Source organism: Apteryx mantelli, chromosome 1, assembly GCF_036417845.1.
Source record: "Apteryx mantelli isolate bAptMan1 chromosome 1, bAptMan1.hap1, whole genome shotgun sequence".
NCBI classification, from domain to species: Eukaryota; Metazoa; Chordata; class Aves; order Apterygiformes; family Apterygidae; genus Apteryx; species Apteryx mantelli.
In genome coordinates this window covers 28596380-28621416 of record NC_089978.1, presented here as the reverse complement: position 1 = coordinate 28621416, position 25037 = coordinate 28596380, and the positions used below count along the sequence as shown (strand labels likewise).

Sequence of the window (25037 nt, the reverse complement as noted above, 5' to 3'; positions counted from 1 at the left end):
TATCTGGCTTCTGGTTTGCAGCTGGCTTAAGTCCCGCTGATTGTGAGTGGAAGGAGCTTATGCTGCCTACAGAGTGTCACACAGACATACCTTGTCTGCTTGGTTCAGCTCTGCCGTGGCTCTTTGGTTAATCGATGGGGTTTGAATAATCAATTGATATGAATTTGAATAATCAATTGATTATTGAGCAAATGTGGGCCTTTGGTTCTGGTCTTCAAAGCTTTAAGTGGAATCAGCTTCATATCCCTGTGGGGCCAGCTCTTCCTTCAAGACCATGCTGCTTTTGAGAGCTGGAACAAAGGAACCATTAGTCTCAAGAACAGGACTAGCAAGCCCTAGAGACAGCTTTCTTGGCTGTTTGCCCAGAAATTTTAAACTTTCCCAGATCACGTCATCACAGCTTCTACCACATAACAAAATATTTCTCTGGCTGTCATCATGAATATAAAGAGGTGATGTTGTGATATATTTTCCTTCAGAACCCTTATTATTTGGGAGAAATATTGAAACCCTGTATATAGCTGTTAGAGTATGTGAAGTGCTATCTGTCCACTGTAGTGATGAACAGGGAGAAAAACAAAGGTGCTTTGCATAAAAGTGGAGATGCATCAAGCTTCATCATGAGAATGACCCTTCCAGTTTGTGGAATCACCATTTTCCCTGTGGAAATCTGTTTATGTTCCCACTGATTTCACTTAGAAGATCAAGATGAAAACCACTCTTGTAAGCTTCATGTAGGTGATGTGTCTATGATAGGACTACCATCACAGAAGTCTGCTACCAGCATTTCCCGTGTAAGATCATGGACTCAAGAGCATGGGTCTCCAGACTGATGTACCTGCAGAGAACTGTAGCTACATCTACAAGAAGTGTTTTTCCATTTCTTGATGGGGATTATGTAACTGATGAAAATAGCTCCTCAGCCAGTTATCTTTCTTTGTGCAAATGTTTAACATTCAGTTCATGTTCTTCAAATGCCATCATTTAGATAATAGGAAGTAGTCAGGTATAATAAAATGAGGACTGAATTTGTACACAGAGTAATTAAATGCTCTGCTGGCCTCAAAACCAGAAATATACTTATTTTCCCTCTCTCAGGTTTCTTAATTAAACATAATAATCAGTTGTGTTAATATAAAAAGCATGAAAATTTCTATCACTTAAAGTTTCTGCAGCATTACAGGGAATGTGACATTTCATGACTATCTTCACCCATTTTATTTCAGAGGAAGGTGCAGTGCTCCAGGAAACCAGAAGATGCTTGATCCCAAAAAAGGAGCAATTAAAAAGTCTGTAGGAGTGAAGCAGCTTCCAAAACTAAAGGGCTGATTTAATGTTCTTGCCAAGAACTTCCAATCACTTTTATTCTTGTTTTTATATATTTAACTGGAAGTTTCTGAATTGAAAATGAATGTATTTGTGCCATATTATGATAACAAACCCAGACTGGCATGTCTTCTTGGCAGCCTTAGAGTAAGTGTTATGCTTTACTTAATAGAATTGTTCTTCTAGTTGCCCTCTTCGTTCTAGTATCTCTGACCCTTCCCATTCTGGTTTTTGTCTGTGATTCTGGGCATCAGGGATATGGGAGGCTTGGAGAACATTTAATTTCTTTATGTACCAGGTGGATCCTTAGACTCTTTGGCCGCACGGCAACCACTGAAAACAGCCTCTAACATTTTTGACCTCTCAACTGAGAGGAAGAAGGAAGAGTGATATAACCTGAAATGTAATCTCACTACCCAAAACAGTAAATCTCAACAAATTCCATCCGGGAGGCACCCCCATTCAGTATAGCAACAAAGTGAGTCTGTCAGAGTCTGATGGTGGGACAGCTGAACATTCTTTCATCTAGCATTTTAAAATTTGTTATTTAAAAAAGCCAACAACATATTTTACTAACCAGTCTGATGTCTTACCTGATGTCGTACAGTCCTTTTACACTATAAAATGGTGTTATATTCCATGAGCTTTCTTAAACCAGCACAGAAGACAAACCAGCTCCAGACTGAGCTTTTTAAAAAGCTGGCTTGCCACAGAACCCATGTTGACCACCTTCTTCTGTTTGCATGGTTTAGAAGCACATTGCCATTCCCAGCTACTTTAGGCACTAGTTATAGGGAGAAATGAAAGAAAAATTAAACATTTTTTAATTGAGGATTCTTCAGAACATATCTTGTGAAGCAGTTGTTTGTTTTAAACACTACATATACATTATGTTTCCTGATATGAGTATGCTACTATTTGAAATTTAAAATCTCAGATGAATGTTTTTATCCACAGTCTGGGTTCCATAAAAATCTCTTAAGTATTCTTCAGTGGGACTGATCCATATGTTTTCAGAGTCCAAAGTCATCTCTTCAAGGAACAGTAGAACTGCTTTTATTTTCATTCTCAATCATGTAATATTTTTTGCAGTTTCATTACCTACAACATATTAGTCACTAAACTTTGGTAGGATTTTTTTAAATGGCAGCAGAAACAATGTTTTGGTAATGAAGCTTCAAACCTCTGGGTTACACCTTAAAAGCTCTTGGCAGAGCAAATGGGATTGATCAGCTGTCTTTTATTATTTTTAAGAGCATCTCTTTGCAGTATCTAATAAAGCTTTTTGTCTCTTTAAGAGCAATACTAATAGTTCCTTATTACTGGCAGCATTAAAGTGAGGCTGTAATTAAACTATTACCAAAAGATCAATGATGTCATTCTAAAATGCAAGGAAAGAAGACCTGCAGTATTGTACAGCATATTCATTGTGGAAACCCCAACTTTTTTCTCTCACATAGCATGAGATTATAACAGATATTTATAATGTTACCATAATGCACCTGATATCATTCTTTCCTAAGCAGGCTGGTCTGCCTGGCTATTTTTTTGTCCACAGTCACCACTGAAAGCATAGCACAGCTGACTAGGTTAGCACTTTTCTGCTCCTATTTTTCACATGGAAAGTTTCCAGATTTTGATTGTGTTGGCATTTGTCATTGTGGAGAAGGGGAGAGAAAAAAACACTCTAATGGTTCCATTGGCATAAAAGACAAGGGACATCTGCAGTAGTGAAGATTATCCAGTTCTTGGATTCGTGCAGCAGAAGATTCTTACTCCTGTCTCTGAATCAAATGTAATAGTCCATGCATTCTGCTCCAGTCCCTCTAACACCTTGAAAGAACTGGAAACTGCACAAACATGGCAGAACAGCATTTGCTTACAGCAGGAGCCTTGAACACTTCCATCATGAGTAGTGCTCACTGAGGTAACAGTTTTGAAACTTAAAAAGAGACATTTATTGAGTTTGGTACTGTAATGATCTGGGGAGAACTTATTAGTTCCTGTTTCAGCTTGCCAGAGCAAGCTCAGAATTTGAAACTCAATTGTATGGCAATTACTTAAGCCTTAAAACTTGTGTTTCACCATTCTAGTTATGTGTCCAGCTGTAGTGTTTGCTTTGCAAAATGGTCATAGCTCTGTGCTCTTACTATTTAAACTACTTTGCGTTTCATTTCCTCTTGTCTTTCTGAACATAAGGGCACCCCAGATGACTAAATTTGATGACTCAGGTTTCTTTGTAACAACAGAAAAGTAGTTCTTGGTTTCAAAAGTGTTATTCCTTTTGACCTGAATGAATCTTTCGCACTGTTAAATTTTTTCTAATAGCTTTCCCAAACCATGTTGGAGTTTGTGCTTTGTTTTGTTTTCTGGGGGGATCAACAGGTGTTTTGAAATCCCTGGATTTTTTTTTTTTTTTGTGAGGGGTTTTCTCACTACTATTCCGCTGTGCTATGAAATGGTTTTTGTTTTCATTTGAAGCAATGAACAGTTATGTGTCTGTACATAAAATCTTCTATACAAGGATTTCAACCCATTTAGGAGTAATTAATCCTTCAATGCACAGCATGTACTATTATTCTCATTTTAGACATGGAAGACTGAATCACAGAACTTGGCTTTTTAAACTAGGGATGGGACTGTAGTGAAGTCTGTTTTTCCCCCTGATTTAGTGATAGGGTAACCTTTTGTAGTGTTGCTAACTGTTAAAAGGTAAATTCTGTCTCTTAGAGTCTCTGTGCAGAAGATTCTAAACAGTGGACAATCTAAAGATATAAAAGAGAAATTGAATTGCTGATTGTTATGGTCAGTAAGTGAATGGAGCTAAAGATAACAGGAAGATAGGATCAGAGTCGAAGGCTTGCAGTACAGAGTGGAGTTGGGATTCCTGGCCTACTCGTTATAGTATAAGTGCCCATAACTGATGGACCAAGAAATTGGATCTCCTGATTCTTAGAATTTGAGCCCATGCTTCCTTTATGTGGTTACTCATGCAAGTCCGCTGATTTCAGAGGAGTCGTGACTTTGAAGTAACCATGGCTTTTGAAGTATTTACCCCTATTGTTGCTGGAAAATATGAATTAAAAAACTCAAAAGCTGGTAAACAAACATTTATTATTCCCCAAACTACCATTCATTTTTTAAGTCTCATGATTTAAGAGGGTATTGAGTCATGATTTTTACTTTTAATAGATCAGTATCGCAGCACTGTATTTCTCTATAACAGAATAAAATTAAAATGTTTGCTGGATTGATATTGACTGTGTGGTTGATTATTATGTAATTAGGCAGCACAACCACAGACTCCAGAGAAGTTGGGTGATGAGTTTCCTTGTATTCAGGATATTATTAACAATAAGCAAAATATTTCATTGCTTAAATACTTTGTTTAAAGATGGGTTTTCCATATAAATAACTGACTAGGCAGCACAGTTCGTGGCTTCACTGATTGCTCTGACATTCCACCGCCACCAGTAAAGATGAGATGTATAATTTACTCTTAACACATTTCCAGTAGTGTAAGCTGCTGCACAGACATTTTTAGAAATGTAATATAAACAGAGCAGCTAATAAATAAATTAACCCTTACATTTTTTCTGCTAAACAGTTGCTGCTGTTGCTGCCAGACTGGTGTCAATCAGGAATTTGAACCAACCCTGTTTGGAAGCAGAAGTAAACTGCATGAATAAAAGTCACAGCTAATTGGAACAGTTTTATCTCTTTACATAGGGGTCTCACAGTAGTGACGGGCATCCGTAGACAGACAAAGGTACCAGTAGGTTGTACGGGTCAGTTTAACCTGCTCTTCCAAAGATACAAACATTGTATATAGTTCTGTGGATTACATCTTGGAATCAAGTTCTCCTAAACTTCCCTAATCAGTCCTGTAAGTTACTGACCAAGAATTACACATAGCCCAAATTACCATTTCCTTTCTACAGCAGCAGAATGGAGATGGGAGCAGGCTTTCCCAATGGATCTGTGTATCTTGGAGGGCAGACTGATGCAACGCTCCACAGAAGGGGCTCACTCAGACTGCTGTCCTGTCTGAGGAAGTGCCCAAGAACCAACAACAGCTGAGCTGTTAGGATTGGTTTAAGCTCTGAATCCATTCAGGATGCCTGTCACATAGGTGACATCCGCAGCAGTCACTGTCCTCCACACGGCATATTCTGTGTAGGTGATAGCATCCTAGATCACATTCTCTTTAAAAGACTATCAGGATTTCATATGTTTCCTCATGAAGTAAAAATTAAGATATATTTTGTGTTCTCTGGCTGGCAAGACAGGTAACCGCTAGCTGGCATAGCTGTGCCCTTGATGTTATCTTACAGAAACTTTCTGTGGTGCTTATGACTGCCTTTAGCTAGCTCTCAGATGTCCTTACCATAATCAGAGATGTTGGCACGTCACTGGATAGCAAAGAGAAGAGGTATGTCTGATGGTAGTAACACAGCAGCAGAAGTTGCACTCTCCATCCGCAGTATAGAGCTGAGGACTGGAAAGGAGAAAAGGGAGAGGTGTCCCTTTAGCATAGGCATGTTATGAACATCTCCACTTCTCCCTCTAGAGAGGCAGATATTTGTACGGCCTATGCTGAACTATTTTGCCTGTTAAAACCCAACACAAAACAGGTATGAAAACACAGTACTGACTCACTGCAGGTGCTCCAACGCACCTAGCTGGAGATGCTAACCAGCTGCTTGTGCTTGGGGTACCCGGGCAGTTTTTACTGGTGCTCAGAGTATGAGTTGTGCTTCCAGATATAGGCAATGCAGTTTCTTCATCTTTTGCAACCAGGAGTGTTCTGGTGCCATGGCCTGGCCTGTGTCTGAGCATCTCCAGCATCCTATCTGGATTAGATAGCAAAGGGCTCCAGGATGCTATCTTCTCTGATCTAAGCAGCATAGCTTCAGTTCCAGTCTGGTAAAGCTCCTACACTCTAGTCTCCCTGTAACTTCCTCACCCCTCCCTTTGTTGCCTGGGCCACCACAAACTCTGCTTCAGGAACCCATCTGTAAAGTGGAGAAAACGGTATGTTCCTGGAGCTGGGAAGTGATATGAGATAAATACATCAATGCCAGAAGGAAGCCAGCTGGTAAAGATACAATGAGCCTAGATAAGCCCAACCAAAATCAAATGGATTTTCTTTTTCCTTGTAACACAAAAAGGATAACTAACATTCTGCTATGTTGGTGCTGAAACTTAACAGCTGTTGCTGCTGCATCTTACTGAAAAAAATTACCAGTCAATGGTCATGTCAGGGTATTGCCCAATGAACACAGCCCAGCGCTATGACACCAGTTGCTGTGCAAATCTTGACAAAGAAAAAAATGCCAGCCATGAAAAGAGAAGGTTCCCATGTAAGGTGTGGCTGGGAACACTCTTTGCTCACCCTACCACACTGTGCAACAGGCGCCTCTTCCTGCAGCTGTCTGATCCCTCCTCACAACTAGCAAGTGTCCTGTGGGGAATCTGCTGAGGAATGATGTGGTTTAATGGAGCAACACAGGCTGGAGAGCAGAGAAATCAGACACAGCTGAAGGGTTATTTTGGGAGAAGGATGAAGCAACACGGATGTGCCCCTTTGACTCACTCTGTGTTGATTAGGAATGGGATACAGATATGCCTTCAAAAAGGCGCAGAAGTGGAAAGGAAGGAAATTTAAGCATGGGAATCATCAGTCCCAGCTTAGATGTATGACTTAAAAGTCGTACATCTTAGTCTGAACTAATCACTGTAAACTCCAAGTGTAGTTGATGGAAAGAAATAGGTACTTTCAGGGGTGTTTCTGCTCTAAGAGACATTTAAAATGAGTCAGGTGATCCATCAACTGGGTTTCTCTCCACTGATTAGAGTCTTGAGGATGGCAAATTCAGAATAAGCTATCTAATACATAGTAGATACAGGTAATACAGGTAGGCTGAATCCTATGCTAGACAAAGTCTTTATTTTTCTTGGTCTGCTTAGAGTGTTTGTATATAGAGTAGTACCCACAATCAGTAAAGAGCCAGAGCCAAGAAGAAATATTGATCTGCACTTGACTCTCCCTTGGGTAGATCTATACCTCATGCCACAGCCCAGCACACAACAGAGGATCTGTTCTTTAAGCACCATGTTTACAAGGCCCACTGATACGTTTCCATGTTGCAGCAGCACTTACAAGGACAAACAACCTTATTTTTTTGTTCCCTTTAAACAGATTTGGTAAGTTTGTGTTCTTTTGAAAGCAAAACAAATGCTAATACTATTCTAAAACAAAAGACCTCTCTACAGCTGTGGAACTCCAATATAAAGGTGGGAAAATACAGCCCATAGATTAATTTGCTACACACCTTAGGAGAAATCTGATGTAATCATATGATAGGAATCAGTAACCTAAAGATCAATATTTTTTGTGTGTTCTTGACTCTTAAAAAGCTGAGCTAGGAATTTACTAATGACAAGTCAAATTATTGGCTGAGCAAATACATCCTTGGAGGATTAAAATAGTTTGCAAGTACTGCCAGGTCTGCAATTGCTGACAGTATAATTTCATTAGTATAATATAGTTTTAGGGCAAGGAAAGTTTATCCAAATACACTTTAAATGTTGGGATGACATCATCTGCCTTGCCTTAGACTATCATCAGAAGTCATTTACTTCTCTCTCTGGCCAAGCCCTTGGTCTATCTTTGATACCTGAACAAAGACGACAAATGCTGCTTCTGTTCTGTCTCCTACATCCTGGCTCAAAGGAGTGCTTGTGCAAGAACCTTGTGTCTTATTAGTAGCTGATGAGGAAAGAAGAGAGCATGAAAGAATTGAAAGAGCACACTTCTGTGCTGTGTTTTCCACTTGGGACATCTGAACATCTGACATCCACTTGGGACCTCTGAAAAAAACCATTGCATCATGCTGTGTTTTTTGCTGTCTTGGCTAACATTTCTTAATTTTTACAAACACCTCTTCAGTGGAAAATGTTTCTGAGTGTCCCTTATGGACATGCAAGACTGGGTGAGTAATGGGAATTCCTAACAATCTAAATCAACAAAATGCTTGCCAGAGAGAGAACTGGTATGACAAGTACCTTTCTCCAACACAATCAAAATTAGAAGACCAAACATTTCCTATTACAAAAGACCATTCAAATTTCATGGCTAGGCTTTGATGCTGGAACTCATTTAATTGCTAGGAATAGAAACAAAAAGAAGACAAATTTTCCAAAAAGGTATTGGACACCACATTTCTTTCATTAGTCTTTTCATGAGACTTTTCCAACAAAACTGAGCCTACAAATATAGTTAATTAGGCATAATCATTTGAATACCTGCTTTCTATACTTCAGTATTCTTTTTACCAGATTTGTGAAACTGGAACCATTTGTACTCAGTTTTAAGCAATCTTCAGTCATAGCTAACAAAAGTTGACAACAGGAGCTATCTCATTCTTCATTGTAGTGTCACTGATTTGGGTGGTATTTGAGAACTTTAGACCCTTAGGCTGGAAGAAATGCTGGTGTTGGATGGAGGCAAATCACTGGGACAATGCGCGGGTATAGCACTGGCAGGCTAAGCAGAAGAAACGAACTCTAAGAAGGGACTGGATCACCCAATGCATGGTGAGTTCACCAGCACAACCATTTTCCAACAGTTGCATCCAGTTTGGCTTTGCTTTTAGACAGCCAAACAGCGGGACTTCCTTTACTTCCCTTTGCCTTCTCAGGCAAAGGATCAGTCTCCCAAGCATTACAGGAAGGCAACGCTGACAGTCCCAGTTTCTATTTCAGCATACATGGGTTTCAACTTCCAGTGTGTGATGCTTTTGCTGTAAGGTTCAGAGGAAGCATCTCATCGCAAATTGCTGGACTCTGCAAAATCTGCTTTGGGGCCATTTAAACTGTGTATCATTGCAGCGAGGGACACTTTCAAAGACTTAGACCTAAACATGCCAGCTGTCTGCATTGCAGCAGTGTGTCCAGGCCCTGGGGACACCACCAGCCCTCCCTGTCCCTGCCCACCTCCAGGGCCTCCCCGACCCTGCCCAGCCCCAGGCCCCCATCTCAGGCCAGCCCAGGGCTGTCAATCCCTGCCCCATGACACCGCAGCAGTGCCAGCTCCAGCCCCACCACGGCCCTGCCCCTGCCCGGCCACAAGCTCCCCGACCCCAGCCCATGGGCAACTACCCATCCCAGCCTCAGCCCATCCCTGTGGTGGTGCCCAGTTCCCAGGGTTGGGGCTGCCCTGGCCGCCCCCGGGGCCCTGCTGCCTGGCAGGTGGTGGGACAGGCCCCGAGAAGCAAGCATCCCTGCAGCACCTGGCAGTGTCACATCCAGAGCCCCCTTCGGAGAGGTCAGAGACACTCCACAGCTCCTGGAAACCCAGAGACCAGAAATCGTTCGGTAGCAGAGGTCACTGGCCTCTGCCAGCCCTGTCAGGTTTGTTCTTGTTGATAGCAATGACATAAATAACAACTCACTAAAATGCAGAAGTGATTTACTTTAAGCACTTTAGCACCTGCTGTTACTCATTAAGGGATTATCATGCCCCAGACTGTTACTAGCAGTCTAGCATTTACCATTTTAGCATATGGCATGTTTGTGCGAGTTATCTCCTAACAGTGGGTTCATGCACTTATTCTGGCCTCTTCCTGGCTCCCAAGACCTTCATGCTAAGATTTCACATGTAAGTTGAAGCCACAGGTCCTGGAGGGTGAAAGATTAGTAGAAAATTCAATAATTACAGCTACATGCATGCTATTAATGTTTAATGTCAGCATTTGGCAGTATATCATGATTTAAAACAGTAGATACAGTATTTCATACTGTCCACCAGGGCTGGATTCCCTAACAAATTTCATGGCAGATATTCAACAAACCTTGCTATACCATAGTATAAATATCTGTCTCAGTCCTCCTAATCTCCCCTTCCTACTTACTTGCTGTAATTGCTAATTCTTCTGTTCTCCAGTACCCAAAGCAGATACTTTCTCACCTTAGCATTTTACAGTTTTCTGGTTCTGCAAACTTACTCCTTAGTCTCATTCTATTTAGACTGGTCACCTGCAAGACTGAGTTATAGAAGAGTGCAGCTGATTTTTTTTTTCCTGGCCTGGTAATTTCCTGGCACTATCTGTTTCCTAATGCCAGCGCAGGTCCCAGAGGTGCCCGCTGTGCCTTTGTCGAACTATGCGTTACTATCAACATCCTCTCCTCTCCCCACTCTCACCATCAAAACCTTCACTGAAGATTACTTGAATTTTACTGCTTAATACAGCTATATGGACTTTATGTGGCCACTTATCTGGTCTTAAGGAAGTATTATTTAGGAACAGTGCCAATGGCATTTCCCAAAGAGGAAGGAAGGAATGGTCTGTGCCCCAAAGATACAGGAAATGGAAAAGAGAACGTGCTAACAACGGAGAGGCCCTACTTCTTTCCCAGACAAAGTTGTTTGTGAGGAAAAGCTCCAATAATATGGGGGGGAAAAAAAGTGAGCAAAAGTAGAGAAGGGAAACAATGTAAACAGAAGTTGAAATTGTACTTAAAAAACATCTGTCACTTCTTTGGGGCTGGTCTACATTACTACATCCTATGTTATTCTTGTGCAAAGTTATCTAAATAATAGATTTATGGAATGAAGACTGGTCCATAAAACATTTGGCTTGAGATATTTTGGAGGGAAAGCTTAACATTTTTATAAAACATCATAGTACAAAACTTCATATAAAATTCAATTTAAAACAAGCATTGGTACAAAGCAAGGGAAGAGGCAGAAGGTTACTCTGTAAAAAGTCTTTGAAAGGTTTACTTAGGAAATAGCTTTGGAGGACTATTTTAAATCTAAAAGTATGCTCAGAGGCAAGGAAGATACTTCTGCTACAGATGAAAAGAGGCTTGCTGAGGGCCTAATTTGTTTACTTGCAAATATAAAGCTTAAGTTTAATGGTCTGGTTGAATTTTCATATAGAGAAAGAATAAAGAAAGAGAAAATGTTCTAAAGTAAACCTGTAGGGGAATATATTGGCATTTCTTTTTACATGTGGAGTGTAGGCTTAGTTGAGGTACTTGCCCAATATATCTGTTCAAAAGATGTCTAACAGAACACTGTCTGTCTGACAGAATTCCCAGGAGAATTTTTCAGGGGCATTTTAAAAAGAAGGTGAATCAGAAAATAACACAGGATGCATTGTCAATGTTTAGATCAAAATTCAGATTTTTCAAAGGACTTTACAAATTCAAAGAGGGCCTAAACCATACGGGACTTGAAAGTTAGATTCCAGAAAGGGAACGCTAAATCTGTTACTGATGTTCTCTGTACATTGAATTGGGAAAGTTAGAAATCAAAGGATGAGATTTGCAGTGCTCAGCTGCTGACTGGAGAGAAGCCTGAGCCAGCTGGCCAGTAGTCCAATTACTGGGATGGTGACCAAGAAGGGTGAAGTACTCCCTTCAAATGTATTTCATCACATTCAAATCAAGTAGATAAGCTATTTCTGGGAATAGCTTCAGTTTTGGTTATTGACCACTTTATGATGAAACACACTTTAACCAGAAAATTTTTTGCTCTACTCCATTTCAAATCCCTCAAAAGTCCTGGAACATTTCAGCCTTTTGACGGTTTCCTGTTAATAGAGTTTTCTATGGTACAAAAATAAACACATCACCGATACCATTGCATGTATGTTGCAACATACATGTCTTCCCCAGTCATCCAGAATTTTTTGGTGTTTGACAAACAGAAAAACTGTGTTAGAATGTTTTTTTCATATGCCTCTTTATGTTATGAAATATGCATGTATACAAGAAGATTGGAAGTAATCATAAGCAAGTGAAATGGAAAAGTCTCCCTCCCACTGAGGAGCTGAAGAGGGTTTGTGTAACCTTTTCACCCTCTCACTGGGGAATCAACAGGTCTAGTATGTACGGTCCCTGGGAGGACCGTTTCTAGGTTGTTTCTAGGTTAGTTCTTCCTCGTTGTTGTTGCCCATGAGGCATTAGTTTAAATATAACATGTCAATCTCCCTCTTCTGCTTTTAAATAACCTTTAACACAACTTAAAAAGCCTGAAGTAGGGATTTTGACAAATTTTAACAAAACAGTAGTATTAAAAGCATTTTGGCTATGAGCTGACTAGACAACCTGGTGACTCTCTGGAAGGTTAAGTCTAGGCTTCTCCAGTGTGTGCAGAAATACTGGTAGATTTTTCTCTCCAAGTATGGAACTGTTATCAGATGAGTCATTTCTTTTTCTGCACATCTTGTCCTGCAAGTTTAAGCTAAGACTGTGGTGAAAGCAGTAAACATGTCAATAGCATAGTTGAATGCTAAAGTTACTTTGAGGCCCCTGACTCTTAATTGGGTACTGCAATCACAAAACTAAAAAATGCAGCTGGTTTTTGAGGAAAGCTGCTTGATTTTTCTATTAGAAAAGTGAGAAAATCAAAGTCAGCCTGGAGAGCATGTGTCATGTCTAGGATTGCAGCTTCTCTAGAATAAGACACTACTTACTATGGAAAAAAATGGAAACACAATACAAAATGTTGATGCTCATAGTTCTAAATATATATATTTTACTTCCAGCAAAAAGCACTAAAAAAAAGTCTGTGGGAAATACCAGAGGTTTTCAGTGACTTATATGATTACAATTCCTCACTAGCTATTGTATTTATGAGCCTTGGTCTGTCTTCAGATTTTTCCAGGTAGAAGTCATCATTTCAGTTGTTGAAAGTAACGTTTGCAGTACTGAGTACAGCAATGTAATACAGGGATTGTTTTGTGTGAGTACCTATTGCCATCACAATTAACCATGTTCCCACTGCAGTAGCACTCAGTGGGGAGTGCATATCCGATACGGCTGCCCACTTGGAGGAGATTGTAGGAGAAAACTTGAGGATAGTATATGAATATATATACATGAATATATGTAACATGAAAGTATTGCCAAAGTCGGCAATACTTTACATTTTGTTCTCAGGTCACCTCTGTTGAACTGAAAGACTATTTTTTTCATTTTGTAATGTGAGGATTTTCTTTGTTTTTGCTGTATTATACCCTTAACTATCAGGTACATTCTTCAGGCCAGTCAGCGGAAATTGCAGTAAATCTGTACAGCTCTGTGAACATGTGGTACCATCCCAATTGGCTTGCATCCCATTCATCTGAATTGATCTCTTGGGAAAATGTTTTTGAAAGGAGAAGTGGTTCAGCCAAAAATAGATTGTTGCTTTGAAATTTGCCTTCTAAAGGCCACTAAGTAATCAAATTAGCCCTTTGATTGGGAGGAAACCTACTTAGCTCTGGCTGGCATGTGTACTAATGACCATAGAGGAGTGTGTTTTGCATAAGCTGGGCAGAAAGTTCCCAGGAAATGACCATGACCTGTTTCCTTTAGAATAAGACATTTCATCAGGTGAAGATTGAACAGCCCTTGCTTTGGCCTACAGTGTCTCCTGAGGTGGCATCACTGGAGGTCATTATCTAGCCTAGATGTCCATAATTCAGATGCAAATTGTGCCAACAAGGCCCCGCAGTGCTATTTAGGTACTTACCTTCAGGCTTCATTTTACTAAGATGATTCTGAGAAGGGGATGATGTTATAATTAGGACACGAAGCTGGGCTGTAGGGGATGATGATGATATGGTGACTCAATTTCTCACTTGCTGGTGGGATAACAACTGTTTCATGTGGGTGTTGGAAGGACTGTAATTCTGTGATATTCTAGAGATGTCTCCATCTCCAAGTGACAGGCATCACTGGTAAAAAGCTGCAAATGAGCCAGTGCCTTCTATCTCAGAAAGATGAAACAAGATAACTGAATGAATGGTGAAAATTGTACACACTTGCATTTTTTGTACACCTAACAATGGGATTATCTAAGTAATTGGCTGGCCACCCAGCAAGATGTAATATCTAGATTTTATCAATGACTAGTTTCCTGTGAGCTAGTCAAGTCATGGACTGCTTCTGCAGCACAGTAGAGCCCTGATCTTGTTTCTTTGTCACAGAAATTTCTAACAGTCTAAACCAAATGAGTTTCCTAGAGTGAATAAAATGCCGGCAAGTTAACCAGTATTCATCATTATCCCTTCCTGAAGAATAAAACTCATTTCTCAATGGCAGAAATACCTTCAGCTGGGTTAAATAGGCCAGTCCACCTTTGCAATGAAAAGGACAGCCTGGTGTGAAAATATTTGCTCTCTTCTTCAGCATGCAACAGGCATAAGTTTGAATAAATGGCTTCAAAATCTGTTACATTAAACTTCAGAAATTCCTTTTTTACTAGCATGAGAACTAGACAAAATATGCTATTTTATCATAGCTGAAATGGGTATGGATGTTTTATTATGACTGAATCACTGCCAAAAGAGTTTTGGATTAGAGAGACAAGCCTGATTCAAACTGTTGACTGTACTGGGAATATTTTCAGTTCCCTCTTCATCACTGGCTCCCTTGCTGTGCCTTTCTCCATAACTTCTACAGGAAAAAGAAGAGTTTTTTGCTTCAGATTTCGGTCTATACCACTCTCAGGTCATTCACTAGTGTTCATGGATGCCTCTTGTTAATGAATTCCTTCTTGGTTCACCGAGTGAGACAAGCACAAAATATTAAAAGACAGAAAATACTTGTATGTTAAAAGTGATTGATAGGGAGCAAATGGAAAGTGGTAATGACAACATGTAAAGAAACTTCACTTTTTAAGTGGCTCCTCACTTGATGGCGTCCTTTGAAGTAAACGTTTATGCTTTCTAGCTTAGCTGAGTCTTGTTTCAGTTTAAATTCTGCAGGCTTCTCAGTCTAAGCACAGAGATCCACCCACAAGAAACAGCTTGCAGACTCAGACCTTTAGCTGGAAGAGTTAGCTGACTTCTGTCAATCAGCGTGCCTGTATATACTCTCCCTACTCTCTTCTTAAAATAGCAATAGCTAGTTGAAAAGTATGTGATCTCTGCATGATTTATTTTCATGGGGATGGGGAAGGAGCAGAAATAATAAAATGAATTCATAAGCCTGGTTGGGCACCATTAAATATATCTCTCGATTCTCGTGTATATTAGCCATTCATATATGGTGTATGGTTGCAGAGTTAACAGTAAAAGCCTTTCAAATGGATTTTGACATTTAAAGGTCAAGTAGCACCAACATTCGTTGAGAGAGCATGATTAAAGAAAAATTGATAGGCAAAAATGAGGCGCAGGAGGAGAAATTAAGAGAATAATACTATGTTAGCTTGCCATTTTGCCTGTCAATTTGTTTTGAAGATCTGTAGGTAAAGCTTTTCTTGTCGTGCACTATGAAATAGATTTCTAAAAGTGACATATAAAGATAAGCTTCTTGCTGAAAAATGGCTACAGCACCTGCCTGTTGGAGATCAAATAGCCAAGGTAGCTTGAAAAGTGAAGGTAACAACAAAAGATTTATGTGACACAGCTCTGCCTTTGCTGCCTTCTGCTTCCTTCTTTAAAGAACGGAGAAGTGAACTAACCTTACCTATGATCCATGTTTTCCTCCATCTCTTTTCTTCTCTTTATCCTTTGAATTTTTTTTTTTTTTTTTTTTGGAACAGACAATTAGTTAAACTGGTAGTTTTAGGACAATGTGGTTATGAAGCAAGGAGAACCAACTGAGTCGAAAAGGTCCCCTATTCAACTTAAAATACACTGAATTCTGCTAGAAGAGGAGACTGTGTATGCACAAAATGCTGTCATTTGCACAGCATAAAGGAAATAAAACTTTTTTTTCTGAGCTCTTGTTATAGCACTTTTATAATAGCCATAATCAGAGCAAAAATCTTCAGGAAGATATGTAAACATTTTCCTAAATTTGTTTTGTTACATAAGAACTGAAAGGTGAAACAAACTTTTCCCTCATCCCAGAATAAAAATAGACCAACAGTACAAATGGAGGATTAAACTCTAAACTTCTTAAGAAATCCATTTATGATTAACTCAAAAGTGTGGGTTCTCAGCTTGACACTCTCCATCTGTTTATGTCTGTAAATCACAATTTGGCATCTACTTTTCCACCACACCCAACTCACCTGAAAATCTTCCTGTGACAAATATTGCTAAAATGAATCTTTAGGCAGAACTTTTAAAAGGCTGACATTTAGGTAGATGGGAAGAAAAGCTATAGAGCTGTAACAATTGTACACAGTCTTTCTCTGCTAACTTTTGGAAGGACAAAAGGGGAGGCGCATCTTCTTTCAAGGCATTTTCAAACTTCCAATAATGAGTTAGTAAGAAGTGTATCCTTGTGAGCAAAACACCATAACTGGCCACTACAGAGTTTATTATAGTACTGTCATGTAAATCAGCAGTGGTGTTTTGAAACTGTACCACACTTTGGCAGTGGAAGGAGACTATGAGCCTTAAAAAACTTCAAATATTTAAGATGTCTTGATGAAGAAAAAAATATATCACAGTGAATGGTCTCTGGTAGAGTATAATTTCTCACTTCACTATGGAGCATGTAAAGTGAAGGATAAATGATTTTCAAACTCATAATTGGTAAGGCTGTTATTATTTTTGCTAAGTTTCCAAATGCTGGTTATACAGTCTTGTATTTAACACAGACTAATGAAAAGAGTAAATAGTAAGCAGTACAGATGAATGGTTTAATATTAGTGTCTCCTTTGTAAAAGACATGTAAGAGGAAGCAATACACTTAAGTTGATTTAACTTGAAAAAATTAGATTGTGCTGAGTGGGGGGAGAAAGCAGTAAAACGTGGAAGTGAAGTGACGTGAAGCAACTAGCAATTCTTCTAGACAGTAAATGCTAACTTTTTTTTTAACAGTGGATTTATTTTGCCTTCTGACACATTCACTTCTGATACTTTAAGACTCATGCCTGTATGAGTTAAAGAAAATGTTGCCAATAACTATTTAATCAAAATATTATAACTTCTGTGAGGATCAGTCTTCAAGGAGCCTAACAATTTTGCCTACAAAGTCCTCCACTGTCAAACAAAGCCATGGCATGTAGAGTAAAACTTATTTGTGTTCCTTGGGAAGAGCCAGCGCTGCTTTCCTTCTACAAAAAGAAACCAAGATGATGGTGATTGTTGTTGTTAATGCTGTTAATGCATTTAAGCAACTACTGCAATGCTGCTTGCTGTCAAGTAAGCCAGGTGTGTGTAACACGCACAAGAAGAGGATCCTGGTAAGTGCATAACCTGTCCCTTGTCAGGAGTAATTTTTCTTAGTCTTACACTAAGCTGGGTTGTTGATCTGGGCTGTTTGTATGATGATACATGTAATTATAAAGGCACCAAGGATATGAAGATCTATCACACATGCTTTCTGAGGCCGAGCCCCTGGGCACGCTGCTAAGAGTACCTGGAGGTACTCATCACAGGTCTCACAGTTGTATATTTCTGCGTGCAGTGCTTTTCAGAAAGGGAGGCCAGAGTTGTGGCTGAGGATTATCTGTCACCTTCTCCAACAAGCTGGAGCACACACTAGAATACAGCTCTCTGAAATTTGTTAGAAATGACCATGTAAAAGCCAGTGAGGGAGATTCTTCACTCATCACAGCTGCCAAAGGAGCTATATGCCAAGAAGCCAGGCAATGTGAGACAGCAGCAAGTCACTAGCAATATCGCAGTCAAGGAAATGTCAATACTTTGCAATGCTACTTCATGAGATTCAAATCAGATTTGACTTCAGTGACATTTTGTTTTTCATTCACGAACAAGCAGGGATGGATAATCAGGATTAAAGATGCTTTGAGCACTGATCTGGGCTGCCATTTGTCCTGAGGATCTTGCTAAGGACCTTGGCAGTGCTGGCTTATACACAGTGGATGGCTGTCTTGTTTTCTTTACACAGGTGCCTATCTATCTTTACTTTTTTGTTAGCTCAGCCAGCCAGCAAGCCAGCCTGCACTCTGCACTCAGTGGCAACATACGCTAAAGAGTAAACTAGTCACAGTTAAAAAGAGCACCAGTTACTCTTTCCTTGGTGGTGGATGAGTGCAGGTTGTTCTCATCCAGGAGTTCTTCACATCAGAATCCCATTTTCCTCAATGACTGTCTTGGAAGGAAATCCTAACTTTGGCCTTCACTCCTGCGTGGAAGGTGTCACTCTCAGCTGCCTTTCAAAGTGAGCGTCAAAGCATGTGTGAGTACATGGCAGAACCTTCCTGTTTCTCCATATTTATATGTTGAGCCTCACTAAGCCAGAGGTTTTCACAAGTGAAGGTGCCCTATGACTGTAGCATGACATGGTTATCAGGAATATGGCAAAATCGGACTGTTCAGGATTTGTTTCTTCTTTTTTAAAAAGATTGTAACCTAAGGTGCACCAGACTCACTCTTGGCGGGGGTGGTGGGGAGGGGAGGAAATCAATGTATGGTTCAGAATTTGGAGGGGGCTCTATTTCACACAGATGGAAAGCCTGCTGATCACTCAAAGGGTAATATCTAGCTCATCTGAATCTAGTCATTCCTGACTGTCGCTAAATTTCTGCAGGAAAGCAAGCCAGGAAGGAGAAAGACTGCTTGGGATGTACATGTTGGAAGAGTGGAACAAAGAAAAAAAAGGAAAAAAAGACCCTCCATGAGAATGTACAAGAAGAATGGAGGGGTCCTGGATCAGGAACTACACTAATGGGTTGCCACAACTTCCAGCTGCAGGCCATAGTGTCCTGCACTGTAAACACTGAACAAGGAGGATAACTAGTCAGTATTTTGCTATGCTATAGACTTTTCTTGACTAAATCCTGTTACGTGAAATCATGTTTAAAATGTTACTTTGGTCAACTCCAGTAACCTTAGACAGAGTGAGAAAGTTTGGTTTCTTTCTGTTTTCCCATATTGAACAAATTATGCAGTCTATCAGCCTATATGGGAGGTGATCAGTGCTCAAGGTAGGAGAAGAGTCTTAAGATTCCCTCTCAAGTTATGGAAGAGAGAGAGATGCTTCTAGAAGCTGATCTGAGGCAAGCTGGATTCTCCACTAAGTTTCCCTCTCACCTTCGACTGTAGAGGAAACTCAGTTGAGTGTTCAAAATTAATAGTCATAAATCTGTGTAAGAACATGTTGAATGAAAGAATATGTGGAAGGCAAATGATACATGGAATGTAAAGACTATGTAGATATATGGGATGTAAGGATATTGGATTTGTAAGGATATCTCATTAACAGCTATTCAGCATAAGACTAGGACAAGAGACAGAATAATAATAAAACACCTAGATAGACAAACCCTAAGGAACAGGGGATAAAGAGGCAATGCCAAAGACCAGAGCACTCAGGTCACTGATCGACAAGCCTCTGAAGGGACCACGCAAAGCCTTGAGGAGGTTCGCCAGGACTTTGTAACTGGTAAGAAGGAGGGGGGGGAACAGGATTATCCTGGATCTCATGGGAAAGAGCAAACTTATTATGGGGTATCCGAGGGGGCTTGTGGGATTGTGTAAAACTTAGTGAGGGATGCTTTAAAGGAATTGTGGAAAAGTATGAAAATAATTATGGGATGCTTAAGGGAAGGGTCAAAGTTGAGGAAAGGAGTGGATCAGGGAGGAAGAAGCATGGGAAAATGGAGAGGAGGAGGGATAAAAGGGGACGGTCATGTGTAAATAAACCGCTGGTCTGGCCAAACTCTGCACCTGATCACTGCAGCCCATCCTGCCTTCTTAAACTCTGTTCCTGTTTTCCTGGCTAAGGGTGTTCCTTATTCTGTGTGTGTTTGTGTGTGTGTTTGTGTGTGTGTGTGTGTGTGTGTGTGTGCGTGTGCGTGTGTGTGTGTGTGTGTATTGGGGATACTTGCTCAGCCTCGCCACTGGCTGGACCTGAGGTCAGGACTGCAGCAGCCCTGCTCTGTGGGACTGAGACTAGGACAGGGGACTCCTGAGTGCTGAAACCCACCAGATTTGGCTTCCCTGTAACCATCGGAGACAAGATGTCTTCAGGTAGGAAATCCACAGGAAGGTACTCTTTCAAAGCAGAGGTTCTCACGAGAAGGTGAGAGAATGGTCTCTGCAGATTAGACCATCTCAACTGGAGTTCGTGCCATGCAGAAAGGTTTACAGCCATGCCTTCTAGTGTAGTGTATAGTTTGCTCTGAATTATTTAACAATAGTAATTCAGTAGGAGTAAAAGTGAAATAATAAATGGTAACAAAACCACAGTCTCTATCCTGAGGCTAAAAAAAAGCACAAAAAATGTAAGCACTAGTGAAAAATTACAAGATCCTTTAATTCCTTTTCTTCTGGGACTGCCAGCATTCTTGTCATTTGAAAATGCCTCACAAGTGTCTCTCAAGGACCTTCATTCTCCCTTTGTTCTCCTCAGGGAATCTCTCACTAAGCTTTAAAGGGTCTTATATCTTTCCCCAGTTAACACTTTAAAGCACTGTAGAACACAGTTTGAAATACATACTTATGTATATAGAGTTTATCAGCATAAAGCAAATTTTGCAATTTGCTAAATCAAATTCTTCAGCATTATCATATAAATGTGCTATCTTTAAATGACTAGCTATCTAGGCAGGGTAAAATATTGCCTTCTTTATTTTACTCAGTTTACTTATGACATTACCAACTTAAATATAAACTGAGAGCCAGATTAAAAAGTGTATTGAAGTACCTATTTCTTGTTAAAATAATGGCAGCTAGGTGCCTGAGTTTCTTGAGTGTAAATGATTATTCAGACAACATTCTTTAGCTGAGGTTTATCTATGTTAAGGAGCTCAGGACTTGTCTCTTGACATCTTTTAATGTACTGAATGAGAGTTAAATGCGTGGGTTTTCGTCACATTGATTACCCTTGCCATCAGCAGGAGAAACTGTGCTGCAAGTAATAATAGCAATAATAAGACTAGTTCCTTTTTTTTCAGGCACAGCACTGTCAGTTTGCAGAGGAGTGAAATTCATGCCGATGAGAAGATTACAGACTGTTTAGACTACCATCATTTTTGATCCATGGAGAACTTGTAAGCAATATATTTTACTGGTAATACCAGCATAACTGGAATAAAAATATCTAGTAACATCTTGTTTTCCTGAAGTGGTTTTAGCTACCCATGCCTACAGGCAATAAATAAAGCTATCTCTAAGTATCACAAAGTAGAACAGACATCAGAATGTCTGATCTCAGTATGAAAATGCCTGATCTGATAAACTTGAAGTTTCAAAAAATAATTGAAAAAGATTTCTTCAGTCCCACATTTCCTCCCAAAATAAAATAACTTTACATAGCTGCCATGGCGAAAGCAAAATGGTATGTTTGAAGCTAAACCAAAAAAATGTATCTGAATTACTGACTTTTTATTAGCTGAAAATATCTATCGCATGGGGAGCAGTGAAGGTTATTTGCCTCATATACTCCAGCCTGAAGGCTGATACTAGACTCACCAGTTTCATTCGCAGAGTATTAGACAATGATAAGAAGAATGCAGCCCTGCAGGTGTGCAGTGCTTCAAAGAGCCATGTGAGTGAAAATCTGTTTTCATTGCTTTTATTTTCATTTTGTTTTTATCTATGAAAAATTTAGTTAAATTAGTATTTAATGTAATTTGTCTTTGGGGATTTAAAAAAACCCTCAGGAACCTCATGAAGTTCAACAAAAGCAAATGCAAACTCCTGCATCCGGGATGGAAAACCCATCCAATACAGGCTGGTGGCCTAGCAGCTAGAAAGCAACTTTTTGGAAAAAGACCTAGGGGTCCTGGTGGACAACAAACTGTCCATGAGCCAGCAATAAGTTCCTGTGGCAAAGGCGGCCAACAAGCCTCCTGGACTGCATTAGGAAGAGTGGAGCCAGCATGTCCTGGGAAGAGATACTTCCCCTTTATTTGGCACTTGTGAGAACATACCTGGAGTACTGTGCCCAGTTTTGGGCTCCCCAGTACAAGAAGGACATGGCCATACTGGAGCATGTTCAGTGAAGGGCTATTAAGATGGTTAAGGGACTGGAGCATCTGACATACGAGGAGAGGCTGAGAGGGGAGTCTGTTCAGCCCTAAGAAGAGAAGACTCAGGGCCTTCTTGGACCTTAATGCTATTTACAACTACCTGATTGATTGGATAATACAGAGATGAGAGAGCCAGACTCTTCTTAGAAGTACACGGTGATAGGACGAGAGGCAAGAGACATGACTTGGAGCACAGAAAATTCTGATTAGATATACAGAAAAATTTTTGTACTACTGAGGTGTTCAAACTCCAGAACAGGCTGCCCAGAGAGGTTGTGGGCTCTCCATCCTTGGAGGTATTCAAAACATGACTGAACAAGGCCCTGAGCAATCTGATCTAATCGGACATGCTTTGAGCAAGAGGTTGGATTAGATGACCTCCAGAGGTTCCTTCCAACCTAAATTATTGTGTGCCTTTATAATTCTAATCTTTTGACAGGAATGGCTATATTTATTGCAGGTATCTGTGTGAAGATATGCATGTCTGCTGGAGAACATGGAGGCTTCAGAGCAACTATTATATGTACAAAGATCTCTCTAAAAACATGCCAAAACACTGTGCCTTAATTTTAATGTTCATTCTATGCATTTCTGAAATCCATATTATCAGATATTATCACATCTCGTGATGGGTACTAGCTTCTATAGGGAAAATATTTAAACCAGTATATTTTAGCTGTAAAATCATATTTGTGATAGTTTTTATAATGTGTGACTTACAACACTATTAACAGAAGTAAAAGGAGACTTGCTTACTAATATTGAAGAAAAATTTTGAATATTTTGACTTAAACAGTATCTATCTTTTATTGCTATACAACATCTTTCTAATGGATTTAATATGCGTGTCAGAATCCTGAGATATGTCTGGTATTCATCCTGTAACACCCACGTTATTTGTCATCACTGTGAACAATTTAAGAAGAAATTGTTATGCACACTTAAAGGACCAAAGGGTATCAAAAGCACCATAACAGTCTTGCTCCTTCTCTGCTTGTACCAAATCAATTAGAAATGGCTGGATGCAATAAAAATGTTCACTTTTTTTCTGGGCTAGAAATTCAAAGAAGCAGACTGAAATTAAAATTGCTTTCACTGGAGGGGTTTTTACAGTGAAATCCATTTGCTTTACAGAACAGATTCACAATCTGCTCTTTACTGAAATCAGAATTGCAGTGTGTTAATTGCCATTTTAATAAAATAATTTGGCACTTGGCTTCCACCTGTTAAGATATTCAAGCAAATGCTGAACTTTTTAAAGTACCAAAGTGACCTAGATGCTTTCAGTGAAATTAACAACATGCCTAAAAATCGGGCATGTGGTTCCCTACCTGGTTGAATATGGGCCAAGAGGCCACCAAATTCAGGAGCAGGGAAAGCTTTCTTTGCATTAAATGAGCATTAGGTGAGAATATGGTTGGGATTCATTTCACATGAAGTTAGCCACATAGATGTTAGCACGTAGTTAGCCAAGGGCAAGTGAAGTCCCAAATTATTTTGGCCTAGACTAGGCTGGCCACTTAGGATATGTAAAGTTTGGCTCCCACCCAACTGCACTTTGTTGTCGCACCAACCTGCTTTCATTTTTATGGTCAATAGAGAGAAATGGCATGATTCAGCTGACCTACTTAGACATCTCCCTTTGAATGAAAAGAACCTCACCTCAGATGATGCTTATCTCTCTTCACAGATATCTGTGCTGTATACATGTAATTCTGGACATTTGAATTCCACCCTGAACCACCCTGATATCTGCTGGAAAGACATCACAGCTAGGCACAAACAGTCCCGGAGGTTCCTGCAGAGCATTGGTGACAACTTCTTGACACAGGTGGTGGAGGAGCCAACAAGGAGAGGTGTGCTGCTGGACCTCGTGCTAACAAACAAAGAAGGACTAGTTGGAGATGTGAAGGTCGGGGGCAGCCTTGGCTGCAGTGACCATGACATGGTGGAGTTCAGGATCCTGCGAGGAGGCAGCAGGGCACCAAGTAGGATTGCAACCCTAGACTTCAGGAGAGCAAACTTTGGCCTCTTCAGGGACCTACTTGGAGGAATCCCATGGGTTATGGCCCTAGAAGGAAGGGGAGTTCAAGAGAGCTGGTTAATATTCAAACATCACCTCCTCCAGGCTCAAGAGCGGTGCATCCCTATGAGTAGGAAGTCAAGCAAAGGAGGTAGGAGACCTGCATGGATGAGCAAGGAGCTCCTGGCAAAACTCAACCAGAAGAAGGAAGTATACAGGAAGTGGAAAGGGGGACAGGCCACTTAGGAGGAATATAGGAACGTTGTCAGAGTATGCAGGGATGCGACGAGGAAGGCTAAGGCCCGTTTGGAATTAAATCTGGCAAGAGATGTCAAGGACAACAAGAAGGGCTTCTTCAAATACATCAGTAGCAAGAGGAAGACTAGGGAAAATGTGGGCCCTTTGCTGAATGGGGTGGGTGCCCTGGTGACGAAGGATGCAGGGAAGGCAGAGTTACTGAATGCCGCCTTTGCTTCAGTCTTTACTGCTCAGGCCAGCCCTCAGGAACCCCAGACCCTGAAGCCAAGAGAGAGAGTCTGGAGAAAGGAAGACTTTCCCTTGGTGGAGGAGGATTGGGTTAGAGATCATTTAAGCAGACTTGACACCCACAAATCCATGGGCCCCGATGGGATGCACCCACGAGTGCTGAGGGAGCTGGCGGACGTTATTGCTAAGCCACTCTCCATCATCTTTGAAAGGTCATGGAGAACAGGAGAGGTGCCTGAGGACTGGAAGAAAGCCAGTGTCACCCCAGTCTTCAAAAAGGGCAAGAAGGAGGACCCAGGGAACTACAGG

At 40.4% G+C, this 25037-nt stretch overlaps 1 protein-coding gene across 3 annotated transcripts in view; it reads left to right on the top strand.

Moving 5' to 3' along the window:
* CCDC169 (coiled-coil domain containing 169) overlaps window positions 1-21212 on the top strand; it is a 47289-nt gene extending 26077 nt beyond the window's left edge. The window contains exons 8-9 of one of the 3 annotated variants that reach the window (XR_010883437.1): window positions 1227-3253; window positions 21143-21212. Coding sequence is in view for 1 of the 3 variants with exons in the window: in XM_067291224.1 (XP_067147325.1) it covers window positions 1227-1329 (103 nt within the window). In the remaining 2 variants the exon portion in view is untranslated. Of the gene's footprint in view, window positions 1-1226; window positions 4687-4933; window positions 4975-21142 lie in introns of those variants that run through there. The other 2 variants (XR_010883438.1, XM_067291224.1) reach the window with 2 other exon arrangements.
* The last annotated feature ends 3825 nt before the right edge of the window (window positions 21213-25037 follow it).